The sequence below is a fragment of the Salvelinus sp. IW2-2015 genome, linkage group LG27 (assembly GCF_002910315.2).
Source record: "Salvelinus sp. IW2-2015 linkage group LG27, ASM291031v2, whole genome shotgun sequence".
Classification (NCBI taxonomy): domain Eukaryota; kingdom Metazoa; phylum Chordata; class Actinopteri; order Salmoniformes; family Salmonidae; genus Salvelinus; species Salvelinus sp. IW2-2015.
The window spans coordinates 32484958-32506405 of NC_036867.1; the positions used below are offsets into that span (position 1 = coordinate 32484958).

General features: G+C 43.5%; 1 protein-coding gene across 1 annotated transcript; it reads left to right on the top strand.

Annotated features, from left to right (window-relative positions):
- The first annotated feature begins 832 nt into the window (after positions 1-832).
- LOC111953975 (cell adhesion molecule 1-like) lies at positions 833-21335 on the top strand. The gene is made up of 5 exons (XM_023973461.3): positions 833-996; positions 1390-1542; positions 14028-14084; positions 20247-20294; positions 20954-21335. The coding sequence occupies exons 2-5, from the start codon at positions 1407-1409 to the stop codon at positions 21130-21132; spliced, it is 420 nt and encodes a 139-aa protein (XP_023829229.1). The 5' UTR covers positions 833-996; positions 1390-1406; the 3' UTR covers positions 21133-21335.
- The last annotated feature ends 113 nt before the right edge of the window (positions 21336-21448 follow it).

Here is a 21448-nt window from a genome sequence, read left to right on the forward strand (position 1 = left end):
TTGTTAAGTATGTAGGCCCATTCCACAGGTAAATGTTTGTCTTTGTAATCCATGTAATTGCCTATACAACTGAGCACCATCTGGCCCCCCTTAGAAACGGTTTGTTTAGCATCGGCAGACATGACAACCAACGTTAGCTTCAGTTTCACTGAGAAAGGGGTGGCGATTAAAAAGTCATTATGTTTACAGATCACCTACCCCGACTGCTGGAGCAATACTCAACTAGTCACAGAGGGCAACCATGTGTAATAACAGAGATACAGCTTAGTTCTAAGAGTCTGTCAGGAACTCTTACATGTCTTAGCACTGCCTAGCTGTCCAGACTAGGACTGGTTCCATTTTTCTAAACATTTAAGTCATTGAGTAGATGCTCTTATCCAGATCAACTAGTGCCTTGCTAAAGGATAATGTTGACCATTTTTTCACCTAGTTGCCTCTGGGATTCAAACCAGACACATTTTGGTTACTGCCCCAACTCTATTAACTGCTAGGCTACCTGCAGCCAGTCCACCCAATAGGTCTCAGTCTTCCTGTGTGTGTCTCTCTTTCTCCCTCCCTCCCCTCCATAACCCTAGCCCTCACTCTATCCCAGAACTCTATCCGTGTGACACTATCACTCTACACTATAGTAGGTCCCAGGCTTCCTGTGTGTGCCTCCACTCCTCCCTATCCCCTATCCCCTAGCCCTATCCATAACCCTATCCCAGCCAGTTCTATTGTGTGAGACAATCACTCAGCAGCTGTGGCCCATTTGTAAAAGGGAGGGGCCTGCATGCTTAACTCGTAGCTACGTAAGAGACCATGTCTACCAGGGGAATTAGCAGATCAGCTCACAGAGCAACAGATGTGGCCCACACCCATTCAAGGGAGAGAGAAAAAAACACATTGCGCATGGGTCTCCAACTTAACAATACTGTCAACTTAACAGCAAAACAGTTGCACAAATTCATCAAGGAAAGGGAGTTAAAGGAAAACGTATTGCTTGACTGGGAATTGGTGAGTTCTGCATTTCTTGCCTGTTATTGTTTCTATTAAGGAGTTTGTATTGTCGTCCTATGATAGACTTTGTAGACAAGTTGCACTGTGAGAAGGACAGAGAGGAAAAAGTGACGAGAGCTTCAAGCCGACGTCCTTAACATCTGGATCAATTCTGTCATATCAGTGATTTTCAGATTGAGGAATAATCCTGATGATGCATGTAGTCATTGGTGTCATTTGTGTGGTTTTGAATAGTGAAATGCCCACTTTGACTGTATGAGAAAATCTCCACTCTGTTAACTGCTATAAAATACTTAACCACCTGAAATATTGTACATGTAAAAGGGGAGACGGCTATGTTTAATTTCAGAAATAACACATTCACTATTTCTCTGCATTCTGTAAATCCAGTATTGACTGACATCATCATGAAAGCATCAACCACAGCAGGTCCGGCAATACCCATGACATCGGCAGAAACATTCGAACAAGGAGTCATTGAGGTCGTCACCCGTCTGGTCACACAGAATGTCCCAGAATACTTCACACAACCCTTCAGAGCTGGTAAGTGTACCATATTCTTCTACACGTGATACAACCATAGACCTACTAGGTAGTACTCTCCAGTGGTATTTAGGGAAGTGCTGGACTAGACAAGAGAGGACAAACTTGGCTTGGACCAGCTGTGAAGACGAAGCTAATCCAAAGGCTTGTATCCTCTTGGACAAAACCTAAAACAAATCTTTATGTAGATAAAAAGGATCCCGCGCAATCCTACTACTATCCTCCTAAGTAATGTTTTATGCACATTCTATGCAAACCCATTAGGAAATACAGGTATATTAATTAAATGCCACATTGTTCTGTGTGCATCCCAAATGGCACCCTATTCCCTATATAGTGCACTACTGTTGACCAGAGCCCTATGGGCCTTGGTCAAAAGTAGTGCACTGCAAAGGGAATCAGGTACCATTTGGGATGCACACAGAATCTACGCCAATATTGTTAGAGGTTCAGAGCCCAGAGCAGGTGACTGAGGAGGTTGGAGGTTGCCCTAGAGATGGTCCTCTATATGGGGAGAGGAACACCCCCAAATGAGAAGACAGACCATGCATATGAATGATATTGTAATGGGTGCGTGTTGGTGGCAGGGAAGTCAGGCGCAGGAGAACGAACTTGGTATAAACGGAGTCGTTTAATAAGTGCTGACCAAACTCCAAAAACCAATATATATAAAATAACAAAAGTGGGTACAAAACCCGTCGCACACCAACATATACTAGCACAATCACATACAATCAAACAATCTCCGACAAGGACATGAGGGGAAACAGAGGGTTAAATACACAACATGTAATTGATGGGATTGGAACCAGGTGTGAAGGAAGACAAGACAAAACCAATGGAAAATGAAAAATGGATCAGTGATGGCTAGAAGGTCGGTGACGTCGACCGCCGAACACCGCCCGAACAAGGAGAGGAGCCGACTTCGGCGGAAGTTGTGACAGATATGGCTACTGTGATCAATCTCACTGGGAATATTTCATCACATGATAAAGAATGCTACCAAATACCCCGTGGAAGTCTTTTGTATTAATCAACTGCGTACAGGTTATTGAATTATAGTTTGTGTAGGGGGTGCGTACTGGCGGCAGAGAAGTCAGGCGCAGGAGAGAAAAAACTGATTTACAACGGCGCAGTTTAATAAACAAAACCACCGTAAACAGAACAATAAATCAATGGGTAAACAAACCCGTACACACCAGCATAACGTGCACAAGCACTACAATAAACAATTCCGGACAAGGACATGGGGGGAACAGAGGGTTAAATACACAACATGTAATGATGGTATTGAAACCAGGTGTGTGGGAAGACAAGACAAAACAAATGGAAAATGAAAGGTGGATCGGCGATGGCTAGAAGACCGGTGACATCGACCGCCGAACGCCGCCCGAACAAGGAGAGCGACCGACTTCGGGGGAAGTCGTGACAGTTTGAGTGTATGAGAAGTAGATGAGTAAGATAATGGAAACAGGAAAAGGAGAAGAGAGCTCTAGACAACAGGAAATGTCTTCCTCAGGAAGACAATATCGCTTTGAAACAGTGAAGATGGTACGAGAGAGAGAGAGTCTCCAGAGAGTGTTAAAAGGGAGTATCACCCTATGGACCTGCAGATTATAGGGAGTGTCTGTTTATCAGCCAGCTGCAAACCCAGAGAGGAGTCTGGGTAAGAACACCTCTAGCACCACAGGTCCTGCTCTAGTGATAAGGACAGGCTGACTGGTAGCAGCTCAATTTCACACTCTCTCTCTCTCTCTCTCTCTCTCACAGCGCAAACACACACACACACACACACACACACACACAACAACACACACACACACACACACACACACACACACACACACACACACACACACACCCACACACACAACACACACACACACACACACACACACACACACACACACACACACACACAAAAGAGCACCCTCACATACTCTGAAAATAAAATGAGCATCTGACAACCGTGTGGATAAATACAGATGTTGGATCTTGATTTGACCACCCTTTTGCAGGGTTCCTTGCAACTTCCTTGCAATGCAGGAAATGCAGGAAATGTAAAACGTTTAGTGTTTATTATACTTAAATAGTAGTATTAAGTATATAGGCCAATTATTTTGGGAATTGGCCTATATGGATAGGGCAAACATTTTATGTTTTTTACAGAAGGTTCAAAAGGCTTCTGAAGCTTGTAATTTCCACTGAAATTTCATACGTGATTTTCCATTACGAAAAATGGATCAACCCCTACAAAAGATGTTCATTAATTATGATATTTAAATGATAGGAGGCCGTCTGCGCTCTTTAAAGGTTACTACTAAATCTTGTTGGTTCCAGGTGCGTAGGCGTTCAAATAAGAATACTGGAGGAGATGGAGATCCACAACTGAGGCTTGAACGCAAAATAAAGATGCTAATTTGAACATCATTGTTCCCAAAATATCTAAACAGAAGTTTCGGCCTCAGGCCAACCTCAGTATAAATGGTCGGCACACACACCTGTTTTATTTCAAGGATAATTACATGTCTCATGATCAAGCAAGAAAATACATCAGAAAATCTGTAGTCAGTACCTAGTACAATAGAATGCATGATCTACATTCTATACAAAAGCGAACAGAGAAATATCATAAATTATTGCTACTATGATTTTTTTAAAGAAACCATGATGTTCAAATGAACAGCTTTCTGTGTGGCATGTAGACTAGCGATTAAGAGGGTTGGGCCACTCATTGAAAGGTTTCTGGTCTGAATCCCAAAGCCGACTAGGTGAACAATCTTACAATGTGCCCTTGAGCAAAGCACTTAGCAATAATTGTCGCTCTGGATAAGAGTGTCCACTAAATTACATGAAATCTTTATTTTGCATTAAAGCCTCAGTATTGGATGTATTCCTTTTTTCAGACAGTGTGCGGGTCTCCATCTCCTCCATTAATTATAATTTCATGCAGGATCCTTTTCCTGCTGTAGCAAACTGACTCAAATGTGTATTGGCGCAGAACTTGCATTGATATTATATCTATAGCTAATAATATATATATATTATATATATATATATATATATATATATATATATATATATATATATATTACAGTGGCAGAAAAAGTATGTGAACCCTTTGGAATTACCTGGATTTCTGCATAAATTAGTCATCAATTTGATCTGATCTTAATCTAAGTCACAACAATAGCAAACATAGTGTGCTTAAAATAATAACACACAAATTAATGTATTTTTCTTGTCTATATTGAATACACAATTTAAGCATTCACCAGTGTAGGTTGAAAAGTATGTGAACCCCTAGGCTAATGACTTCTCCAAAAGCTAATTGGAGTCAGGAGTCAGCTAACCTGGAGTCCAATCAATGAGACAAGATTGGAGATGTTGGTTAGAGCTGCCTTGCCCTATAAAAAACACTCACAAAATTTGAGTTTCCTATTCACAAGAAGCATTGCCTGATGTGAACCATGCCTCGAACAAAAGAGATCTCAGAAGATCTAAGATTAAGAATTGTTGACTTGCATAAAGCCGGAAAGGGTTACAAAAGTATCCCTAAAAGCTTTGATGTTCTTCAGTCCACGGTAAGACAAACTGTCTATAAATGAAGAAAGTTCAGCACTGTTGCTACTCTCCCTAGGAGTGGCCGTCCTGCAAAGATGACTGCAAGAGAACACACAATTCTCAATGAGGTCAAGAAGAATCCTAGAGTGTCAGCTAAAGACTTACAGAAATCTCTGGGACATGCAAACATCTCTGACGAGTCTACAATACGTAAAACACTAAACAAGAATGGTGTTCATGGGAGGACACCACAGAAGAAGACACTGCTGTCCAAAAAAAACATTGCTGCTTGTCTGAAGTTTGCAAAAGTGCACTTTGATATTCCACTGAGCTACTGGCAAATATTCTGTGGACAGATTAAATTGAGTTGTTTGGAAGGAACACACAACACCATGTGTGGAGAAAAAAGGCACAGCACACCAACATCAAAACCTCATCCCGACTGTAAAGTATGGTGGAGGGAGCATCATCGTTTGGGACTGCTTTGCTGCCTCAGGGCCTGGACAGCTTGCTATCATCGAGGGAAAAATGAATTCCCAAGTTTATCAAGACATTTTGCAGGAGAATGTCTGCCAATTGAAGCTCAACAGAAGTTGGGTGATGCAACAGGACAACGACCCAAAACACAGAAGTAAATCAACAATAGAATGGCTTCAGAAGAAGAAAATACGCCTTCTGGAGTGGCCCAGTCAGAATCCTGACCTCAACCTGATTGAGATGCTATGGCATTACCTCAAGAGAGCGGTTCACACCAGACATCCCAAGAATATTGCTGAACTGAAAGAGTTTTATAAAGAGGAATGGTCCAAAATTCCTCCAGACCGTTATGCAAGTCTGATCCGCAACTACAGAAAACGTTTGGTTGATACTTATTGCTGCCAAAGGAGGGTCAGCCAGTTATTAAATCCAAGGGTTCACATACTTTTTCCACCCTGCACTGTGAATGTTTAAACGGTGTGTTCAATAAAGACATAAACACGTATAATTGTTTGTGTGTTATTAGTTTAAGCAGACTGTGTCTGTCTATTATTGTGGCCTAGATGAAGATCTGATCAAATTTATAACCAATTTATGCAGAAATCCAGGTAGTTCCAAAGGGTTCACATACTTTTTTTATTGCCACTGTATATGATAAATATATTTGTTAATCTATTCAAGTTACTGGCTCTTAACCGCTAGGCTTAACCGCTGCTCTTAACCGCTAGGCTATCTTCCGCCCTACCAATTCAAATGTGGTCTAAAATTGTTCCAAAGATTTCCCAAGAAAGTAACAGTCTCTCAATTAAACCAGTGTTCCCCAACTCCGGTCCTTGAGTCCCCCCAACAGCACAGATTTTTGGTGTAGCCCCTGATTCAACTTGTCAAGGGCTTGATGATTAGTTGACAAGTAGAATCAGGTGTGCTTGTCCAGGGGCCATAACAAAAATATGTACTGGTGAGGGTACTGAAGGACCAGAGGTAATTGTGCTCTCCTTGTTTTATAAAGGGTAGGAAAAATATTGCGAGACAGTTTAAAAAAATAAACAAATGTGTCTTTCTGTTTCTCTCGTGAAATCTTTGGAACAATTTTAGACCACATTTGAACTGAATTGTGAACAAGCAACTGACGAAGCTTTGTCATTTTAAACACAGTGTTATGAAGAGATTATCTTACAACAAGGAGAGAGTCACTTTCTCTCACTGACGTACATCACGTACATGAAAACATTCCTCTGAGAATCTTCTCCCCTCATATTCCCCTCGGTTTGTTTGATAAAGAACAGCTATCACAGTGCCATCCAACACAGCATGTCACACCAGCCAAAGTGACCGAGTGAAACCCTTAGCTCTCTCCCCTCTTCAGTGACGGGATCCGTGTATGTCTGCATCGAAGTGACTCTGTACTGTCGTTGTTGTTGACGAGCCACTATGACAGGCTCAACGTGATGCTGTCTGAGAGGAAGGCAATACTACCTGAATACCAAAGGGACGCAGCATGCTTTGGACTGTCATAACAGCCTTGGGAGACAGTGAAGAAGCAAAGAGATCATTCTAGAATGCACTCACTGGTTAGAGTAGAATTGTAATGCAGTAATTTTGAATTTTTTGTGAGGGAGAGTTCATTGAGGTGAGACAATCAGATGTTGATTAGCAGGTGTGTGACTATCCGCTATATCCTTTATGCATCTGTTTCCTGTTGACTTGAGATGCTACAAATGTGTCTAAAACTAAGTTATGTTGTTCCCAAGAGAGCAGTACTGAACATCAGCTATTAAAACATAGTTTACATTCATCAAGCTAATGGACTGAAGACAAGTATAACTTTTTTGCAACCAATTGTGTTCTAACTAACTGAAGTAAAAAGAAAAAAGGACAACAGGTTTAAAATAATATATAAAATACATGATAAATTCCACATCCGCTACCACTGTGGTATGTGGATCCTAACTTGCCTTCCTGTCAAAAAATCTCACTATTTTATGTTACCATTCTGTGTTAATTAACCCTTTACACTCGTGGGACTTGGCCTATATGGATAGGTCTTACAGAAGAAAGCATCTGCATAAGCATGGTAGCAATTTAAAGCGAACAGCTTGGAGATTTTCAAATCAAATTGTATTTGTCACATGTGCCGAATACAACAGGTACAATAGACCTTACAGTGAAATGCTTACTTACAAGCCCTTAACCAACAATGCAGTTTTAAGAAAATACCCCCCAAAAAAGTAAGAGATAAGAATAACAAATAATTAAAGAGCAGCAGTAAATAACAGGGGGTACCGGTACAGAGTCAATGTCAATGTGCGGGGCACCGGTGTCGAGGTAATTGAGGCAATATGTACATGTAGATAGAGTTATTAAAAGTGGCTATGCATAGATAATAACAGAGTGTAGCAGGGGGGGTGCAATGCAAATAGTCTGGGTAGTCATTTGATTAGCTGTTCAGGAGTCTTATGGCTTGGGGGTAGAAGCTATTTATGAGCCTCTTGGACCTAGACTTGGTGCTCCGGTACCGCTAGCCGTGCGGTAGCAGGGAGAGAAATCTATGACTAGGGTGGCTGGAGTCTATGACAATTTTTAGGGCCTTCCTCTGACACCGCCTGGTATATAGGTCCTGGATGGCAGGAAGCCTGGCCCTGGTGATGCACTAGGCCGTTATTTGAAATTATTAGACCAAAAATGAGGACACAACAGTTCACCTGACAAGAGTGAATCCAAACATTACACTGTTGATTTTATGTGCATTTTACATTTACTGTACTTTTCATTGCATTTGTCGATAACAAAATCTGAAAATACTCCGGATACATTCAGTAACATGATAAGAATATTCCTGGAAAATGCGGAGTAGGTGCAACATAAGACAACAATAAAAAATGACACGGGTTTGAGTGAGAGGACTAAATGGTGTCTCCAAGCGGCCTAGAGCAAGCACACGTTTGTTTTGTTTGGAACTCAGCCCTGCATCCCCCACCATCACACAATTACTTTTGTTGTTTACGCAATCCAAGAAAGGCCCATTATAAATCGCAATCTGGGTCAGGTGGGAATCATTTGAAAGCTTGTTCTATTGCCAAGTTATAAAACACGATCACACAGTGTTACGCTTTACACAGGGCAAGTCAGAGAAATCGTCATTTTGGTGAGCATAGATAGGAATCATGAGTGCATTCAGGTGCGTGTTCCACTGCACATTTTCGTCACAATAGGAAAACATAGGCTCATCAGTCAAAACCCATACAGCGCTGTGAAGCTCTGAGCTCCGACATCATGTATAGAATGTTATTGTACAGACACTGTGTTCCAATTTAGGCGCTTATCAGTGCCCAAATCTGCTATTTTCAATCGTGTACATGTACAAATGTAAAGGGCTACTCAAACATCTCAGTATGATCATTCAGTCTCATTAGTCCTTCCTGCCTGTAATCTTGCTCCAGCTCAATGACTCACTGAGGTTTAAACCTGAGGAGTCAAGTCTGGGTCCACTGCCTCAAATTAGACCTGTTTCCTTTCTCGCCCTATCCCCCCCCCCCCCCCTCCACTCTCTCTCTAGCCTTGTTTATACCTGGTTCTAACATGCATCCTTTGTCCTGATTTGATCCACATTCTGACTATGCCCACATTGTAGCCGTTGCGTCTACAGATGGTAGTAAGATGTGTCTCTCATCCATGTACACTGTGAATGCATTGTGACCATCCTGGCCCCTCCCTGTATGCAAATTATTTGACAGTTATTCTTTCAATATTTATTCATTTTAAGACACATATTGATGCAATAAGTCAATGATGTCACCTGTCAATGATTCTAGAGGACGGGACGGTGATGCATGAAATGGTTTCACTATCGAGATCGGTCTACACTGGTAAGAAATTCAGACATAATGCGTGTCTGACTACCTCCGGAGGTGGTCAGGAAGATCTGATCGCCATCAGATCCCAATGCATCGTTTAATCATCTACACCTGTCTAAAAATGTGGGCAGAATCAGAATCAGGACAACGAGACGCAAGTTGGAACCAGGTATAAACGGGGTTTCTCTCTCTCCCCACTTCTCTTTCTCTCTTCACACCTCTCACAAGTTAATGAGAGGAAATAAAGCATCTGTCAGGCATGTCAAACGGCCTGGACCCAGTAGACCAGGCAGGGAACTCAAGGTCACCTCATTGGCTCAGAGCAGCACCGTAGTCAGGTCTTGGAAGAGTGCCTGTGACACGGCCTTCGCCTCAAACTGCTGCTTTGACAGCTGGGAAATCAGAGTAGAAATACATGTATAAAGCTAGGGGAGCAGGAGGAGATAGAACGACCTGCTGCCATCTTTATCAGAACATGGATTGCTGTAAGTGTCGTAGCCTTGATAAAGGAACAGCCACACACCTATAGGTAGCGCCTTCACAAAAGTTATAGGCGTTATGTTGATCCAAATTCAATAGCCAGACCATTGTGATGCTTTTAAATGCTTTAACGTTTGAACGACCTTCTCTCATGAGAAGGGCAGATACTATTGATGTTGCTGGCCTTGGGGCAGTCACTATAGGGAGAGTCACCGTAGCAGAAGGGCAGATACTATTGATGTTGCTGCCCTTGGGGCAGTCACTATAGGGACAGTCACCCTTGGGGCAGTCACTATAGGAACAGTCATCATGGCAGAAGGGCAGACACTACTGATGTTGCTGCCCTTGGGGCAGTCATTATAGGGACAGTCACCATAGCAGAAGGGCAGATAGTATTGAGTAACTATAGCATAAGTGATACATATATAGTACAAATACATAGGCCATACAGTATACTACAGCCTAGCCCACTTACTGAGCTGGGCTCTGACTGTACTATTGCATCATGGATGATGTCATTGAGGGGGAAAGGATGGGACTGTGTGTTGAGACCAGTTCTACACTAATCCTCCTCTAGAACACCTGGCGTGCGGACGAAGCCCAAGTGGCCGTCATGTACGGGACTGGGTGTGGGGAGAACATTTGCTTTAGAATGGTTAAATATGCTGTAGGAAATTGTTTAGGGAAAGGGTCTAAGATAGTGTCGTTGACTTTTATAGAGAAGTACTCCCAAATGGCAACCATTATTGTTTCAGCAAATCTCTCTCGCTCTTTCCATTTCTCTGACACCCACATGAATGCATAGACGTCCTTATTTTAATCAGCTGAACATTTTCTTAGCTGAACAACCCCCTCAGATGCCCTCTAGCCCATATCCCCCCAAGCAATAATATACTTCTCCAACCTCTTAAAGCCATAACAATAAGTGAATGGCCCCTGCAGCACCAGGAAGCCCATACTTACAGTACATTACACCGCTCTCCTTCATATGAGGCTCTCTGTCTGTACCTCATTAACTACAGAGCGCTGGGCCAGAGCCCCAAATGATCTCACTACAAAGCCATCTCATCTCACCCTCCTCTCCAAGGACTGCTGCTTCAAAACAAAATAAATGTAAATTACCGTCATTTTGGCCCCTGCCTGGCCTATCAACCACTCTATACCCCTGGGCAGCTGAGGGGAGGTCAGAGAGAGGGGAAACATCAGAGGGATATATGGGGGAATGTTACAGTCAGCCATCATTCCTTTATCAAAAGACCAACCGACTGCCTGGAGTTAACTTGGGAATCTGGGACGCCCTCGTGAAAAGAACCCAGCTAATATCAAAGCAAAGCTCGTACTCTACCTTTCCATTGTAGTGATACTAGAGAATATACTCCCCTATATGTCATATTTGCATCAGCATTGTCTTGAAAATATTCAATATAACAATCTGATGCGGACTGGGTCAAGGTTCTGAATCGAGAACAACAACAGTTTGTACTGTACTAGAATTGAACTAGAATTGCCACGTACAACTCCCCACTGTATTTAGTCTCCCCACTGTATTTAGTCTCCCCACTGTATTTAGTCTCCCCACTGTATTCAGTCTCCCCCCTGTTTTGATCTTACTCTGAATAAGGTCATGGAAAGTGAAGTAGGAGACAATCTTGTTACTATCGATGAACAGGAAACTATTACCCCAAACATAAATAACGCAACATGAGGGCTGAAACCAAAATATTGTGTTCGGTTCCAGGTTGTACGTTAATTCTAAATAATCTCAGAGCAGCAACAATGCTTGTTTCTAAAGCACTATCATCATGTAGCCTGACATTAAGCTGTGGGGCAGAGGAGATAGGAGATATGATGCCCTTGCCCTGGCCTCGTGGATATACCAGCAGAGTTCAAAGCTGTGCAGGCAGCATTCAGGTAAGCTCTCCTTTTGGGAAATGATTCTGTTCTCAGGCACATTTAGTCCGCATACAAATATTTGTATCAGTCAGTCAGTGGGGCTGTGGAGTCTATTTTGTGCCATGCCACCAACTACCGGCTCAGTCCCCGTGGTTGGGCTCCAGTGCCACTTGTTCCCTCCCAGGGGACCATCCTGTGGACGGAGTTCTGCTCTGTCTTGGGGAAACAGCTGTTTTGGATACAGAAACAGTAGAAGAGGCATGCATACAGCATACTGTGTCTCAAATGGCCCCCTATTACCTATTTAGTGCACTACTTGAGACCAGAGCTCTATGGGCCCTGGTCAAAAGTAGGGCACTATATAGGGAATAGCGAGCCATTTGGGATGCTGAAACTCAGCAGCAAGGGGAACCAGCAGAGTCTCACACGTGTAGCACTTTATCAGAAGTACGTCATCAATTACGTCCGAAGCTTCGTTTCATCGCGTGCTTTTTCAAACCGTGTGTTGCAAAATGCGAGATCCCACTTATTTCGTTGTGGTTTCGGTGCTTTATTCGATTCCAAGCTGCTTTCAAACAGTTGCATTGCTTCAGTATGGAAATGCATGGTTAAACATAGGCCTCTACTGTACACCGTACTTACAAATATAGTTAGGATTTTGTACATGTAGTTTCACTTGACTGGTAGCTCAGCAGGTAGATTAGGGAACTATGGGATGTTCAGGAACTTGAGGGTATAGGGTCAAATCCTGTTGAAGGCACACTATTAAGAAAATAGGTTTAGGTGAAACCAGACTTTCTGTACAGTTGTTCAATTAATTAATTTCATTTAGTATAATATAAGCTTCTGTCTCAACTTGTTTGGGATAGGGGGCAGTATTTTCACGTCCGGATGAAAAGCGTGCCCAAAGTAAACTGCCTGTTACTCAGGCCCAGAAGCTAGGATATGCATATAAATAGATTTGGATAGAAAACACGCAAAAGTTTCTAAAATTGTTAAAATTATGTCTGTTAGTATAACAGAACTGATATGGCAGGCGAAACCCCGAGGACAAACCATCCATCCCCCAAAATGTTTTTAGCCTACCACTGTTTTCAATGGCTATCACTTTTATTTTAAGGCCAAGTCCTCCCAGATTGCAGTTCCTAGGGCTTCCACTAGATGTCAACAGTCTTTAGAAAGAGTTTCATGCTGGTTTTTGGAAAAATGAGCCAGAAATTGTAGTTTTCGTAGGTGGCTCCCATTTTGGCTGTAGTGTTTCCAAACGCGTGGAAGAGAGGGCATTCTTTGGTATTTTTCTCCGGTAAAGACAATAATGATTCTCCGTCTTAAATTTTTACGTTTATTTACGTATTAGGGTACCTAAGGTTTGATTATAAACGTTGTTTGACTTGTTTGGAAAAGTTTATTAGTAACGTTTGGGATTCATTTTTTATGCATTTTGATGGAGGGAAACTGGATGGATTATTGACTGAAGCGCGCCAGCTAAACTGAGTTTATATGGATATAAAGAACGACATTATCGAACAAAGGACCATTTGTGATGTAACTGGGACCTTTTAGAGTGCCAACAGTTGAAGATCATCAAAGGTAAGGCATTTTATATATCGCTACTTCTGACTTTCGTGTCGCACCTGCCTGGTTGAAATATGTTTTTCATGTGTTTGTATGCGGGGCGCTGTCCTCAGATAATCGCATGGTATGCTTTTGCCGTAAAGCCTTTTTGAAATCTGACACAGCGGCTGGATTAACAAGAAGTTAAGCTTGTATTACATTTGTGATTTGATGAAAGTTAAATATTTATAATACTGTAGTTTGAATTTCGCACTCTGCAATTTCACCGGATGTTGTCGAGGTGTCCCGCTAGCGGCACACCTTTCCCAAAGATTAAGCATCCTAAATAATGCCATTCAGTTTTTCAAAAAAAGTCAACTTGAAGGCAAAAAAGGAAAGCATGATGTAAACCTGGTATTCCAACTGATTTTAGGCTACTACTGCCAACGACTTGTCTTGCACATATTCAAGGCCCCCAGTACCAAAGCAACCCCATTGGTCCGCAGAACATTTTTCATTGGTCCACAGAACATATTCACCGGATTTGGGGTTGTTCAGGTGGGGTTATGCAAAGTGCAATGGGGCTTTCTTTCGTCTCTTCAACAGTACAGTATTTTGTGTTTGTAGCTAATGTACCTTTTTACTATGTGCTTGCTTTCGCAGGAGTTCTGACAACAACATCTGCAGATATGACTGAAACAACCTCAGCTGCTTTTTTAGGTAAGTATATTAATGTCTTCAGAAATCACACATTGATACAGACAGAAGGGGGAGAGAGAGAAATGCCAACACGTTGTCTACACCAAAGTGTGAAGATACCTACAGCGGCGGACAAATATATTGCCAACATTGCACTTTTCATTCATATTTCCCTATTTCTTTAGAACTCTGTCCCTGATGGGGCTTGTCGATTCACCTCTGTGTCCAGTCTGCCAAAAAATACTTTCCTGACACTCACCTCCACGCATTCTGGTTTTGTCCCATCATTCAGAATTACTGGGGGGACAAAAGTTCTGAGCATTCCCTCAGTCGTCCTCCATATTACCATTCCTGAATCCCCATCACTCTGCATACTAAATTACTTTGATGATGACGTCCCCTGTGTTTCCTCTATATCCAAGGACAAACAACACTTCCTATTGATTTCATTAACAATCGCCCAAAAAAGTGACCCAGACAACATCAAAATGGCACCTCCTACCAGGGACCAACACTCTATGGGTGTTAGTTTGTGAACACTATTTCGGTGGATCACATATCATTTCTAAGAAAGTGTTTAAAAAAATAGGCACCTATGCGATGTTGCTAAACCAGTCTTGATTAAGGGGAGGGTAGGCTATGTTTGGTTTTAATCAAATGGAACGATTAATCAAATTATGTTTCTAGATATGAGATTAACCGGCACAAAATGCACATCTCTCTTCCATGAGCACTGTGTGTCATGGCTAGACTGACTGCACTTCCGGCTCTCAAACCCATTCCATTATCGGCTGCATTACCATTAAGATTGTCTTAAAACTTCCCATTAGCGCTGAATGAAATTGTCACTTCTGCTTGTGTTTTAAAAGGTCATGAATGGTCAAAATCATGTTTTGCATGAAATGTTATGATATTTGGACGAGACATTGATAAAGTTGGATCATAAAGTTACTGGTCCCCTCCCCATGTCAAACACTTGGATTCAGGAAGCGGCATTGTTAAAGGGATTGGGTGGCATCATCCTAATTCTCATTTTAACACCCACCAAAAAAAAGAAAGAAAGGAAATTAAAACAAATGGTATGAACAGAAATATTGGCCCCCAGGAGCTAATACTTCGGTAATACAGCCTTTGGCAAAGACACACTACCTGACCAAAAGTATGTGGACACCTGCTCGTCGAACATCTCATTCCAAAATCATGGGCATTAATATGGAGTTGGTCCCCCCTTTGCTGCCATAACAGCCTCCACTCTTCTGGGAAGGCTTTCCACGAGATGTTGGAACATTGCTGTAGGGACTTGCTTCCATTCAGCTACAAGAGCATTAGTGAGGTCGGGCACTGATATGGGGTGATTAGGCCTGGCTTGCAGTCGGCGTCCAATTCATCCCAAAGATGTTCGATGGAGATGAGGTCAGGGTTCTGTGCAGGCCAGTCAAGTTCTTCCACACTGAGCTCGACAAACCATTTCTTTCTGGACCTCGCTTTTGCACTGGAGCATTGTCATGCTGAAACAGGAAAGGGCCTTCCCCAAACTATTGCCACAAAGTTGGAAGCACAAAATCGTCTCTAGAATGTCATTGTATGCTGTAGCGTTAAGATTTCCCTTCACTGGAACAAAGGAACCTGGCCCCGAACCATGAAAAACAATTATTCCTCCCCCACCAAACTTTACAGTTGGTACTAGGAAATTGGGGCAGGTAGCGTTCTCCTGGCATCTGCCAAACCCAGATTCGTCCGTCGGAATGCCAGATGGTGATGCGTGATTCATAACTCCAGAGAACACGTTTCCACTGCTCCAGTGTTCAATGGCGGCGAGATTTACACCCCCACAGCCAACGCTTGGCAAAGCGCATGGTGATCTTAGGTTTCGGTGTGGCTGCTTGGCCATGGAAACCCATTTCATTAAGCTCCAGACGAACAGTTCTTGTACTTATGTTGCTTCCAGAGGTAGTTTGAAACTCAGTAGTGAGTGTTGCAACCGAGGACAGACTCGGCGGTCCCGTTCTGTGAGCTTGTGTGGCCTACCACTTCGCAGCTGAGCCGTTGTTGCTCCAAGACGTTTCCACTTCACAATAAGAGCACTGACAGTTGACCGGGGCAGCTCAAGCAGGGCAGAAATTTGACGAACTCACTTGTTGGAAAGGTGGCATCCTATGACGGTGCCACAAGTCTCTGAGCTCTTCAGTAAGGCCATTCTACTGCCAATGTTTGTCAATGGAGGTTGCATGGCTGTGTGCTCTCTTTTATACACCTGTCAGCAACAGATGTGGCTGAAACAGCCAAATCCACTAATTTGAAGGGTGTCCACATACCTTTTTGTATATTTAGTGTATTTGTACTGTACACTTTGAAGTAGACAACATGTTGGCATTTCTCTCTCCCAACAGTAATATTTACCAATAAAAAAGGCTAAGATCTTTTCACTCATATGGACCAACTCCATATTAATGCCCATGATTTTGGAATGAGATGTTCGACAAGCAGGTGACCACATACTTTTGGTCATGTAGTGTATGTATAAATATAAAAAGGGAGAGGTATGCAAATTAGGCTACAGATGTTGTAAGAACACGCAGGGGGTATGGACATGACAAGGCTAGGTGTGAACAGACAGAGAGCGAGCACGAGCAGTCTCTCCCTGTGTGTGTGTGTGTGTGTGTGTGTGTGTGTGTGTGTGTGTGTGTGTGTGTGTGTGGTGTGTGTTCAGACAGAGAGAGCAGCCTTTCCCTGAAGCCTACATGCCTTACCATCATGTCTCTGACCTCAAACAGTGAGAGTTAATAAGGCCTGTGAACTCTCCTCTCCATACTCAAACATGTATTCTCTCAGTACTGACACACACACTACTAACACCTCTTACCTCTTACACCCGGGTAGCTAGTCTTCTGAATGCAGCAACCTCCCACTCTCAGCTCAACCTCCGTCATGTCATCCACTACATTTGTGCCCCTGTACAGGGAGGGTGGTTATCGGCGCATGTATCTTGATAATGACTTGGTGTGTTGCAACATTCACTATATAGTGTGCTACTTTTTGACCAGAGCACAGGGGCCATGGTCAAAAGTAGTACACTATGAAGGGACACGGGTGCCATTTGGAACGCAGCCTTGGAAGGGGTTGCACATTTTACAAAATTGATTAATGAATCATTAATGATAGATTTACTCCTCTGATGAAGCAGGTAATTAAGCGTTAATGAAGTACTGAAGAACCACACACTGAAGCGTCCAGCACACTTCTTTTTTTTACTACTTGGCACTTTTGAAATGTGTGCCATTTTCCCTACACACCTGCAAGTTGTTCTGGAAGTGTGTGTGTTTGTGCGTTGCAACTGTTGTCACGTTCTGACCTTAGTTCCTTTTTTATGTCTTTATTTTAGTTTGGTCAGGGCGTGAGTTGGGGTGGGCATTCTATGTTGTTTTTCTATGATTGTTGCCTGTGTTAGTGTTTGCACCATACGGTACTGTTTCGGTTTTCATTTATTCTCTTGTTCTTTTGTATTTTGTATTCATTCTCAATTTAAATGATATTATGGATACGTACCACGCTGCATTTTGGTCCTCCTCTCCTTCCARCAACGAAAGCCGTTACAACTGTAAGATAGGTTGAGCTGACACACATTGAGCTGATTGGAGTGTGTGTGTCCCCCGGCTAGATTAAAGTCAAGGTGGATTGGACAGCTGTTCCATTGCAATAACTTATACTCAGCATCTCCTTCATCACTCTTTATTTAGTTTCCCTTCCTCTTTTGTCAGGTAGAAAGGCACCTTCTACCTGTCACTGTTTTAGTGAGAGAATAACATTCAGTCAACAGGCCCTGCGCTCGACTAGTGTCCTGTCCAGGGGGTGTACTTGTACGTCAAGCTGCCTCCACGCTTCAGACACAGGAGAATCAGGAGATAGTGTCACGCCCTGACCTTAGAGATCCTTTTTATGTCTCTATTTTGATTGGTCAGGGCGTGAGTTGGGGTGGGCATTCTATGTTTTGTTCTATGTTGTCCGTTTCTATGTGTTTGGCCTGGTATGGTTCCCAATCAGAGGCAGCTGTCAATCGTTGTCTCTGATTGAGAACCATACTTAGGTAGCCTGTTCCCACCTGTGTTTGTGGGTAGTTGTTTTCTGTTTTGTGTATTGCACCTTGCAGAACTATTCGTTTGTCGTTTTGTTGTTTTTGTTCAAGTGTTTCGTATTTATTAAAAGTAATATGGACACTTACCACGCTGCACCTAGGTCCTCTTGTCCTTCTCCCGACGACGTTCGTTACAGAACTACCCACCAGCAAGGGACCAAGCAGCGTGGAATGGACTCCTGGACATGGGAGGAAATATTGGACGGAAACGGACCCTGGGCACAGCCGGGAGAGTATCGCCGTCCGAAAGAGGAGCTGGAGGCAGCTAGAGCGGAGCGGCGACACTATGAGGAATTGGCTCGAGGTAAAGTGCACGAGAGGCAGCCCCAGAGTTTTTTTGGGGGGGGCACATGGGGAGATTGGCGGAGTCAGGTAGGAGACCTGAGCCAACTCCCCGTGCTTACCGTGGCGAGAGAGTGACCGGGCACCGTGTTATGCGGTGAAGCGCACGGTGTCCCCAGTGCGCACGCATAGCCCGGTGCGCTACATCGCAGCTCCTCGCATCTGCCGGGCTAGAGTGGGCATCGAGCCAGGAGGGATGATGCCGGCTCAGCGCATCTGGTCTCCAGTCCGTCTCCTCGGCCCGGGTTATACTGCACCAGCCCTACGCACGGTGTCCCCGGTTCGCCAGCACAGCCCCGTGCGGCCTGTTCCAACTCCCCGCACTTGTCGGGCTACAGGGGGTATCCAGCCAGGACGAGTTGTGCAGGCTCGTTGCTCGAGACCTCCAGTGCGCCTCCACGGCCAGTGCATCCGGTGCCTCGGCCAAGGAAAGGCCTCCTGCATGTCTCCCCAGCCTGGTGAGTTCTATGCCTGTGCTAAGCCCTAACCCTCCTGCATGTCTCCCCAGCCTGGTGAGTCCTGTACCTTCTCCCAGAGCCAGGCCTCCTGTGTGTCTCTCCACTCCAGTGATGATCCATGGCAAGAAGCCTCCAGTGATGATCCATGGCAKGAAGCCTCCAGTGAGGATCCATGGCACGAAGCCTCCAGTGAGGATCCATGGCACGAAACCTCCAGTGGGGAGTGATGGCACGAGGCCTCCAACGAAGGCCGTCAGTCCGGAGCCTCCAGCGTCGCCTTCTAGTCCGGAGCCTTCAGCGACGCCCTCCTGTCCGGAGCAGCCAGAGTCTCCCTCCTGTCCGGAGCAGCCAGAGTCTCCCTCCTGTCCGGAGCAGCCAGAGTCTCCCTCCTGTCCGGAGCAGCCAGAGTCACCCTCCTGTCTGGGGCCTGTTCCCACCTGTGTTTGTGGGTAGTTGTTTTCTGTTTCGTGTATTGCACCTTGCAGAACTGTTCGTTTGTCGTTTTGTTGTTTTTGTTCAAGTGTTTCATATTTATTAAAAGTAATATGGACACTTACCACACTGCACCTTGGTCCTCTTCTCCTTCTCCCGACGACGTTCGTTACAGATAGGATACTTAAAGTTAACAGTTTAGCTGCATTGGGGGTTCTTGGGGGTGGGGAATGGAATTAATTGTATTTTTTTWTTTTTTTTCCTGTGAGGGTGGACTTTGGGAGGGGTCTTGAATGGTTGAGGGACAGCTATTGAGGAACTGTGGGGGGATCTTGGAGGGTTCGGGCTTCACAAGATTGTGATCATGAAAAAGGAAACTATGACATATATTTTATATCACTATCATGCACACGCACCCTGACACACAAGGATGGCTCTGTTGCGGAAAGACTGATACATGTTTGATAGTGTCTTGATGCTGTATTGTTTGTCCTTCATGTTCTAATACTTTAATGTTACCCCTTCCTTGTGTTTTTTGTAATAAATAATTATAATTTTTTTTAAATTCAAAAACAGTATAGCTTCACTCAAACCTATATCATATACTGTAAACACAACTCTGTCAGTACGGTATAGTCTAAACCAGATTCAAACTACAGAGATAAGCAATGCATGCAAGCATCAAACAAGCTAGTGTAATGAAGGTATGGTGAGATCTGTAATGATAAAACAGTAGGTACTGTACATGTCTGTGTGTTGACTACGAGGCTCTGTCTCTCTAATGTCATTATCGTGTTGTCTGTTCCGGTGTCATTGCAGTGGGAGCCGCCAACGTAGATGATGGATCCTTTGAAGCCATTTTCGGAGGTGAGAAATATATCAATCACAATGTATTTATAAAGCCATTTTTTAAAATGAGCAGTTGTCACGATGCGCTTTACATTAACCCGGGCCTAACCCCTAAGCTTGAGAGATGGTTATCCAGATGTGGAAGCATTATTGTTCTCTCTGTAGTCTGAGAATGGAACCAATGCTATGAGTATTACGTAAATGGAAAGTCCTTTCTGGTTTCACCTACCTAAATTGTTATAGTTTCCCTTGTCATGCTGAGGAAACCACGTTCAGCCATCCATTTTTACTCTATCAAAGAAATGTCATGAACGTTACTTACATTTGACGTCAATTAGCAGGTGCTCTTATCCAGAGAAACTTACAGGAAGTGCCTGGCTCAAGGGCACATCGGCAGATTTTTCACCTGGTCAGCTCAGGGATTCGAACCAGCGACCTTTCGGGTTACTGGCCCAACCATCTTAAACGCTAGGCTACCTGCCTCCCCAACCTACCTAAAATCAATGAACTAAAATATAAAAATAGAACGTTACTTTGACGTTCTAGTTCACGATTACTACTATGATAACGTGTCTTATGATAAAACATATTACACTTTAAAAGAGTACTCTATATTTTCAGAGACCATTCTCCTCTCTCAGTCAGTCTAATTTCTACTCGTCTCTCTCCCTTCCCAGGAGTAATTTTTGCGCTGCTCCTGGCGCTGCTCCTGGCGTTGCTGGTACTGCGCTACATTGTCAAGCGTAAGGGCACTTACCACACCAACGAGGCCGAGTGTGGTGATTCTGCCGACAATTGTGGTGGTGACTCTCAAAGCGAGCAGGTTCAACTAGAGATTTTGGACAAGGAGGAATAGAAAGAAGAATACTTCATTTGAAACAGGATTTTTTCAGTTTCTAAACCAGGGCCAATATCTTCTATGGAATTGGAAATGCCTATGACGGTCATCTAATTTCAAGACATTTATATGGGGCCTACAACCATCTCAGCTCTGCAGATTTTGCTACGAAGAGACAAAATAATTAGATCACTTATTTTTGTATTGCCCATATAGTATATACACTATACTGTATATGCAAAAGTATGTGGACACCCCTTCAAATTAGTGGATTGGCTATTTCAGCCACATTACAGCCTTATTCTACAGCTTTATTTCCCTCAACAATCTACAC

What these genes read in the sequence shown, in the direction of transcription:
- LOC111953975 (XM_023973461.3), top strand. Translation starts at nt 1,407, where the DNA reads ATGAAAGCATCAACCACAGCAGGTCCGGCAATACCCATGACATCGGCA. An exon ending in CACACAACCCTTCAGAGCTG is followed by an intron (nt 1,543 to 14,027) that starts GTAAGTGTACCA and finishes TTGCTTTCGCAG; the next exon opens with GAGTTCTGACAACAACATCT. An exon ending in CTTTGAAGCCATTTTCGGAG is followed by an intron (nt 20,295 to 20,953) that starts GTGAGAAATATA and finishes CTCCCTTCCCAG; the next exon opens with GAGTAATTTTTGCGCTGCTC.